This window comes from Mandrillus leucophaeus, unplaced genomic scaffold (genome assembly GCF_000951045.1).
Source record: "Mandrillus leucophaeus isolate KB7577 unplaced genomic scaffold, Mleu.le_1.0 Scaffold12, whole genome shotgun sequence".
Taxonomy (NCBI): Eukaryota; Metazoa; Chordata; class Mammalia; order Primates; family Cercopithecidae; genus Mandrillus; species Mandrillus leucophaeus.
The window spans coordinates 5,735,038-5,743,749 of NW_012100320.1; the positions used below are offsets into that span (position 1 = coordinate 5,735,038).

An 8,712-nucleotide genomic window follows, 5' to 3' on the forward strand; every position below is an offset into this window, starting at 1 on the left:
ATATATATATATATTTTACTTACATATATATATATGATTTTTGTTTGTTTGTTTTTTGTGAAGGGAGACCAAGTCTCACTCTTGACCCCCAGGCTGGAGTGTGATGGCATGATCTCGGTTCACTGCAACCTCCACCTCCCAGGTCCAAGTGATTCTCCTGCCTCAGCCTCCTGAGTAGCTGAGATTACAGGCACGCACCACCACACCCGGCTAATTTTGTGTATTTTTAATAGAGATGGGGATTCATCATGTTGGCCAGGCTAGTCTCGAACTCCTGACCTCAGGTGATCTGCCTGCCTCAGCCTCCCAAAGTAGTGGGATTACAGGTGGAAGCCACCATGCCCGGCCTATTTTTTTGTTACTGAAATGAAACAAACATCTTTGGTCTGGGTCTTCACATCCCCACCTCTGCCTCCTGCTCTTACTGACATGATACAGTTGTGGACAGCCAGGAAGTCATCCCTCCTGTGGACTCTGAGCTAACCAGCACCCTGCAGAACTCAAGCCAGGAAAAATGGGGAGTGGTTGGAGGAAGGGGACAGTAGTGGGAATAGGAGGCAGGACAGGGGACATCCAGTGATGCATGGGTCGTTCACCTGGTGTTCATCCCACCTGACGCTGGGCCTGTAACACCTGGCTCCACGTTCTGACCTCTGAGCTTCTTCCCCAGTAATGGAACAGAGACTTTCCCAGGCGGGAGAAGGAACCATCCCCTGGCCGAGCAAAGAGCTCATTGTCAGAGTTTACGTAACTGTTCGAGTTGCAGAGCCAATGTAAAAATAATTTCTGTCCATCTGGAGTGGATTTAAGAGATGAAAGAAAAGTAAATGATATAAACCTCTGGAATGTTTTAGAAAAATGCATTGAGGGTAGAAAAAAATATGGGGTAGCATTAAGCCATCCCTGCAATAAAGGGCTCCTCGGGGTGTCTGCTGCGCCAGAAGGAGCCCTGCAGGTTTACTCAATGAATCTCTGGATCTTGGAGTGTGAAGAGACCAGATAGTAGGGGGTAGTAGTAGCAGTAGCAGCAAGAAAAGCTGACACTTACAGGCGCTTACTCTGTGTCGCACAGTAATCCTGCAAGGGTAGGCGTTACCATTCCCATTTTCTTTTCTTTTTTTTTTTTTTTGAGTTAGGGTCTCACTCTGTGTCTCAGGCTGGAGTGCAGTGGCATGATGGGAGCTCGCTGCAGTCTTGAACCCCTGGGCTCAAGCAATCCGCCCACCTCAGCCTCCCAAGCAGCTAGGACTTCAGGGATATGCCACTATGCCCAGCTAATTTTTAAAAAATATTTTTGTAGAGATGAAGTCTCATTACATTGCCCAGGCTGGCCTTGAACTCCTGGCCTTAAGTGATCCTCCCACCTTGCCCTCCTAAAGCTCTGGAATTAACAGGTGTGAGCCACCGCGCCCAGCCCCCATCCCTATCGTAGAGACAGACGAAGGCTCAGAGGGTGAATAACTTGACTGAGGCTCACACCTGCTCAGTGGCAAAGGCTGTCACTGAGACCTATCCTGTGTGCCCATCTCTTGTCATTTGCCTCCCTTGGCTTTAGGAATCCAGCATTGCCCATTTCTCCTCCTTGAGGCTTGGGCTTTGGGGCCCGTTTGCCTGGGGAAGCTGTCAGTCACTGGGAGCAGCCCTGCAGCTCTGCATCCTTTGCAAGCCTCAGGGCCATTGTGTATGAGCAAAGGCACCCCGTCCAGTCTAACCTGAATCTCTGTAGGAAGAGGCGTGCGGCTCTACTACATCGGAGGGGAGGTCTTCGCAGAGTGCCTCAGTGACAGCGCTATTTTTGTCCAGTCTCCCAACTGTAACCAGCGCTATGGCTGGCACCCGGCCACTGTCTGCAAGATCCCACCAGGTAAGCCAGCCACACAGGCACCCCTGCCTTGAGGTCCCTCTCCAAGTGCATGCCTGGGATGCTGGAGAGAGTCCACGTTTCTCACCTTTTCTGCTCACTGGTGATTGCGTTTTCAATCTGGAGGTGATTCGATTGGGTTTTCTCTATGCCCACAGATCTAACTGTGCTTTCCCTGAACCTCCAGGGAGCAGATGTAGCATCTGATGGGTCTGCCTTTAACCATGGGTACCTGCCTGTTGCCCTGTGTGTAGATGCTCAGGCAATGTGGCTTCCTTTCTTCACTCATTCATTGTACTAACAGCATGCAGGGCTCCGTGCCAGGTGCTGTAGGGGATGAAGAGGTAGATGGGGCCCTGCTCTGCTCCCGCAGACCTTACAAACCTACAGAGCACAGAAGACAAAGACACGGATGAGTTCAATATAAGGGAGGGGTGCCAAGCACCAAGCCAGCAGCCCAGGTAGAGAGAAGGCCCATTTAGCTGTTGGGATGGATCAGGGAAGTCTTCATGGAGGAGAAGCATCTGGATCCTGAAGGATAGGTAGGCACTAGGCACAGGGAGGGCTTTCTAGACAGGGGGAACAGGCCAGGCAAAGGCCCTGAGGTGATGGGGGGCAGGACATGGATGGGTAGCTCTCTGGCTGGAGGAGGGCCACGTATGGGAGGGCCACGTATGAGACGGTCAGGGGAAATGTTTCAAAAGCACAAAGCATGAGGCCGTGGAAGGACAGCAGAGTTTGACTCTAGGGAACTGCTGAGGGTTTTCTGAGTGAGTCTGAAGATGCCACCTGTACCCCAAGAAGAGGTGTCAGGCTGCACCCCCGAGAGTGGTTTGGACAGGGCCATGCCTGGACAGCAAGATCAGGCAGGTGGCTGATCCCGTCTAAGGCCTCTTTCCTCAGGAAACCAAGGCAGAAAGCCCCAGCCAAAGCCCACTTTTCACAGGACCTGCAGCCACTGTGCAGGCAGCCCGCGGAACGTGGCCTGTGACAGGCTAGTGGAGCAGGTAGCCTGGCCGGGCCATTGCCTGTGACACGTGTGTGGCATGCCCTTTCCTGCCCACTGAGCAGCAGATGGTAGTGGAGAAGTGGTGGACCACGGGCAGGGAAACTTCAGAATGCAGAAAGTCTGAAATGGTAATAGCGCATCAGGTTTCCAGAGCATTTTGTGGTTGCATTTACAGAGTACATTCCGATCTTTGACCTCATTTAGGCCTCTCTAGTTATTCTCTGGCTCTATAAGTAAGGAGACGCTTTGAGAGACAAGTTCAGAGAGTTTCAGCCATCTGCCCAAGGACACACAGCTAGTAAGTGACGAAGCCAGGATGGGGCCTAGGGCTGATGGACTCTCAAGTCTGGTGCTCTTCTGCTTCTTGGCTCTGCTGGGGGTCAGGGCCCAGGTTCAGCCCTGTTCCACCACCCTTGTCCTTGGAGAGAATGAGAAGAGGAAGCTCAGTGACGCTCTTGGCCTTCTGCCTCCTCCATTCCCGCGCCCCACCCCCATCTTTTGGGTGAGGGCTGAGTTGGCTCTGGTGGTGTTTGTCAGCTCATAGAATGTCAGAGCTGGAAGGACCTCTGAGGCCAGCCCCTCATTATACAGAGACACAGGGTCCCCAGGAGAAAGCGACCAGCTCAGAGTCACACAGCAAGAACAGGAGCCTGCTGTTGGCTCATTCATAAGCGTCACCCCAGCTCACCTTTTGGCTATTTCCGGCATGTGCTTTTGTCTTTATTTTTCTGGTTGACACATTCCTGGCACTCAGGCAGTAAGACTTCAAACAATGTTTATTTTAAACTTTATTTGTGACTGTCTTTAGTTTTACTGTCTGGAGAATTAGATGCACACCTTCACTTAGCTGTGAATGTCACCTCCACCCCGCCTGGTGCCCAGAGGCCAAACTGTGGCCCAGATCTCTCCTTCCCTCCTAGCCCCAGCACCAGGTGTATTCATCAGAGGAGCCCAGGTGGAGGGTGCCCTGGGCCCTCCGCCGAGCTTCCTGTGGGGATGGCAGGCCCAGTAGCCTTTCAGCCAGCCCGTCTCTGCTGGCACTGCCTGCTATGGAACAGCCAGAGCTCCTGTTCCTAGGTGGGCGACCAGACCCCACACAGCATGGGCAACCTGGTCCAGGTCCCTTATCTCTCTGTCCCCTGGCCCGTTTGCCCAGGGCAAGGCCCCCTCTCCACACCATCTCCCTAGTCTCGGAAGCCCACTTTGCACACTTCTCCCCGCTCTGGGAGTGGGAGCTTGTGGGCCAGCCTTCCATCTCCCCTTGCAGGTATGTCAGCGGCACCTCCCAGTGAGGAGGTGGGTTCAAGGGGAGGGACTGAGTCGGCCTTCCCTTTGCGTGGTGCTGAGCATGGAGTGTGTGGCAAATGCATCACACACCATGTGTCCCTGGAGCTGTATAAATGAGGCTGGTCTAGGGGGTCCAGGACTTGCTTTATCCAGGAGGGGAGCAACAGACCTGGCCACTTTCATCCCCACAGCCCCGTTTCTGTGTTTTTGCCAGGATGCAACCTGAAGATCTTCAACAACCAGGAGTTTGCTGCCCTCCTGGCCCAGTCCGTCAACCAGGGCTTTGAGGCTGTCTACCAGTTGACCCGAATGTGTACCATCCGCATGAGCTTCGTCAAAGGCTGGGGAGCAGAGTACAGGTCGGTTACGGGTGCTGCCTACATCAGGGGCCCCAACTCCAGGGGACTCTGGACAGCAGAGCAGGCGGGGCTCCTCAGAGATGAGCGAGGCCAGCCCTGGCATCAAGAGCAGAGAGACCAAAGATCAGAGAGAGCCCAGGGCCTGGCAGGCAGGAGGGGCTGGGCCAGCAGCAAGGATGAGGAATTGCAGAGCGATGTTTGCTGGCACCGAACAGCTGCAGGCACTGTAAACACACGCTCCCTCTTATCCTCATCCCAGCCCTGGGTGGGGCTGCCGGCATCATCCGGATAGATGAGAGAACTGAGGCCCAGGGAGGAAGAGTGGCTTGCCTGCAGTCACACGGGTAGAAGAGCTGTGTCTAGAACTCTGCCCTCTCGGCTTCTTCCTTACTCTTCATTTTAGGCACATGGCTTTAGGATGCCCCTCTTCAGGAAGTTAGGTCTTCAGCTCATTGTTCTTTCCTCCTCTGTTGTTCCATTTCTGACTCAGGGACCCCTGGTGATGCTGAGGAGCCCGGGATATTAAAACTGAGAGTCAGGGAAGGGAGGAAGAGATTTGGGTAGTTATAAAGGAACAAAATTTTCTCGCTGAGAAATGACTTTTTTAGAGTCCTACATACTGGTTTCTTTTCTTTTTTCTTTCTTTTTTTTTTTTGAGATGGCGTCTCCCTGTGTCACCCAAGCTGAAGTACAGTGGCGCCATCTCGGCTCACTGCAATCTCTGCCTCCGGGACATGCCTCAGCCTCCCAAGTAGCTGGGACTACGGGCGCGTGCCACCACGCCCAGCTAATTTTTTGTATTTTAGTAGAGACCACCATGTTGCCCAGGGTGGTCTAGAACTCCTCAGCTCAGGTGACCCGCCTGCCTCGGCCTCCCAAAGTGCTAGTACAGGTGTGAACCACCGTACCCGGCCCTAGATACTGGTTTAAACATGGCCCTGATGTAGTCAGGTCTACCTGGTCTGCTTGGGTTCAATCTCTCAGGCCATCCTGCTTTGGGTTTAGAAAATCCAGTCCCTTTTCTTTCCACTCACGGACAAAAGTTTGCCGAGAGGCAGGGCTGTGTGCCCTCGCCTTCTGCTCCACACTCCCCACTGCCAGCCGCCAGCTCCTGCGGCAGATGCAGGGGTGCCCACACGTCAGCTCGAGCCAGTGCCTTGCAAGCTACTCTCCCCTTCTCTTCATTTTTCCAGATGTTTGGAATCCATTTTGTTTTGCAGTCATGCTGCACCCAGGCCAAACCCATTTCAATATTGGCCTTGGGCCACCGTTTGTAATGAAATCCAGATGAGCATGACTTATGGAAAGTCAGATTCTCATTAGAGGATTTCGTCCTGTAAAATCCTCCTCTTCCACTTACCGTATTTTAGCTGCTGTTCTTCTGTGTCTGCCCCAGGGTGTCAGGGAACATAGCCCCTTGGTCTCTGGGGTGTCTCTGAAATTCAGGAGTGACCAGTGAAGCAATCAAAGTGGTCAGACCTCAAAAGAACTTACCTATGTTATGGTCTAAAGAGATCAGCCCAGGCCCAAAGGTCCAGCCAGAGAAATGTTTTAAGCAATCTTTTAGCCCTGGCTTAGATCATTTAGGGAACAGGAGTGAAAGGTTAGAAAGTTAATCTCTTTTTACTGGAGAAGGGAAATATTTAAAGATGGACTGCAGTGGAGAAGAGCAAGGGGATGTCCATTCGCTCTTCTTATACCAGATTGTAGTTGAGAGGGCCACATTCAAGTACCCTCACTCATGCAGACACCCCAGGGTTTGTCTGCAGGCCCATTTCTGAACCTCCCTGCTACACAAGCAAAGTAGAGGCCAAGCAAGGAGGGCGGTGCCCTCAAGACAGCAGCCCTGTTCCTGGTGTGGCATTGCAGCTCTCCCGCTCCAAGTGCTAGGAAGAGGCTCTTTGGTGGCAGAGCCTTTCCCTGGGGACACTGTATCACCGTGCGGGATGTCCTGCCAGCACACCCAGTCCTCTGCGGCCCACCGCGTCACCGCTGCCTGGCAGGACTGCACAGCAGCCTGACGGGCGGGCGCGGCCCCTTCCCAGAACAGCTTTGTCGTCCTCCTGCCTCTTGGGCCAAGGAGAGTAAGGTTTCAGCTCTTCTCTCTGTGCGGTGGCTGAAAGCAGGGCCCAGGGCCCACACCTCTCACCTCCAGCTGGCACCAGCGGCTCCAGCCTCAGCAGATAGCCTTTGCTCAGTGGAGGCCTTTGGGAGCCTGCCTGCAAGCTGCGTCATCAACCAGCCTGAATTTAGACAAAGTGCTTTGGGGAAAAGAAACGTGTGGTGTGCCTTGGTTTTTTCCAGTAATTGTTCCATGGCTCGCTCTGCTTGTAAGATTTTCCAAAATAAGGCCGTAGATGAGAATTATATCAGCATATTGGGAACCGAAGGCATGCGGACACTGTTGGCGCTTTGTAAAAAACACCCCTCAATCAGACAGACACACGTCATCGTGGCCTGCTGGGGCTGGGCCCGGATTTGGAGATAGGGGAGCGGCACGTGCCCATTTGGTACAGATGGGAGCCAGGAAGCCCTTTGCTCAGGATGGAGGTCTCTTCTATTAGGGGGCCTGTTACAGTAACTGGTGGGCCTCTGGGTGCCCTGCAGTTGACTTTGCGTATTTAACTCTTTGCCGTTGACTTTACATGTTTAACTCTTTAAAGTTGACTTCCTTCCCCCTCGAGAGAACTTAATTTACCTGAAGTCCTCCCTGGGTGGAGGAGTGTGGCCTGGTAGTTTCAGCAAGTTATTGGTACCACTTCTAGGACAGCGTCTCACAAGGTAGTCTATCTCTCTGGCTTTGGGAAGATGTGTGTCACCAAAGCAGAAGAAGTTTTCTGACTGTGTAGCCCCCTGGAGATGTTTTTAAGTCCCCCCCCACCCCTTTCCCTGTTTCTTACAGGAGACAGACTGTGACCAGTACCCCCTGCTGGATCGAGCTGCACCTGAATGGGCCTTTGCAGTGGCTTGACAAGGTCCTCACCCAGATGGGCTCCCCAAGCATCCGCTGTTCCAGCGTGTCTTAGAGACATTAAGTGTGGTAGGGGAGGGCGGGCTTGGGGGAAACGGCCATGCAGGAGGTGGAGAAAATTGGAACTCTACTCAACTCATTGTTGTCAAGGAAGAAGAAATCTTTCTCCCTCAACTGAAGGGGTGCACCTACCTGTTTTCGGAAACACACGAGCAAACCCAGAGGTGGATGTTATGAACAGCTGTGTCTGCCAAACACATTTACCCTTTGGCCCCACTGTGAAGGGCAGGAAATGGCGTCTGCTCTGGTGGCTTAAGTGAGCAGAACAGGTAGTATTACACCACCGGCCCCCTCCCCCCAGGCTCCTTTTTTGAGTGACAGCTTTCTGGGCTGTCACGGTCCAACCAGAAACGCCCCTCTGTCTAGGACTGCAGTGTGGAGTTCACCTTGGAAGAGCGTTCTAGGTAGGAGGAGCCCGCAGGGGCCATGCGGACCTCACGCCCAGCTCTCTGATGTTTGTGACGGTGCCTCTTCCAATGAACATTCCCAGCCCAGCCCCAGCACTCCAGCAGACCCTGCCCCTCGTGAGCTGGATAGACCTGGGGTGGGGAGGGAGGGAGTTTGTCTCCCTCCCCTCTCAGAACGTACTGATTGGAAGGCGCGTGTTCAGCAGAACCTGCACACAGGACAGCGGGAAAAATTGATGAGCACCACCTCTTTAAAAACTCACATGCGTTTGTCCTTTTTCACTTTGAAAAGTTGGAAGGATCTGCTGAGGCCCAGTGCGTATGCAGTGTATAGTGTCTATTATCACATTAATCTCAAAGAGATTCGAATGATGGTAAGTGTCCTCATGAAGCAGGAGGCCCCTGTCGTGGGACGGCGTTTGGTCTCAGGCAGCACCGCACTGGGCGCGTCTCCAGTCATCTGTAAGAGCTCGCTCCAGATTCTGATGCATACGGCTATATTGGTTTATGTAGTCAGTTGCATTCATTAAATCAACTTTATCATATGCTCTTTTAAATGTTTGGTTGATATATTTTCTTTAAAAATCCTGGGCTGGCACATTGACTGGGAAACCTGAGTGAGACCCAGCAACTGCTTCTCTCCCTTCTCTCTCCTAAGGTGAAGCTTTTCCAGGTTTTGTTGAAGAGACACCTGCCAGCACTTCTGCAAGCTGAAATTTACGGAAGCAAATTCACCAGAAGGGAAAACATCTCAGGCC

At 52.8% G+C, this 8,712-nt stretch overlaps 1 protein-coding gene across 5 annotated transcripts in view; it reads left to right on the forward strand.

Annotated features, from left to right (window-relative positions):
• Window positions 1-8,511, forward strand: part of SMAD3 (SMAD family member 3) — a 140,229-nt gene extending 131,718 nt beyond the window's left edge. For all 5 annotated transcript variants that reach the window (XM_011968546.1, XM_011968537.1, XM_011968566.1 and 2 more), the window contains 3 exons: window positions 1,727-1,864; window positions 4,372-4,516; window positions 7,419-8,511. In XM_011968546.1, coding sequence (XP_011823936.1) covers window positions 1,727-1,864; window positions 4,372-4,516; window positions 7,419-7,542 — 407 coding nt within the window. In that variant the 3' untranslated portion in view covers window positions 7,543-8,511. The remainder of the gene's footprint in view (window positions 1-1,726; window positions 1,865-4,371; window positions 4,517-7,418) is intronic.
• The last annotated feature ends 201 nt before the right edge of the window (window positions 8,512-8,712 follow it).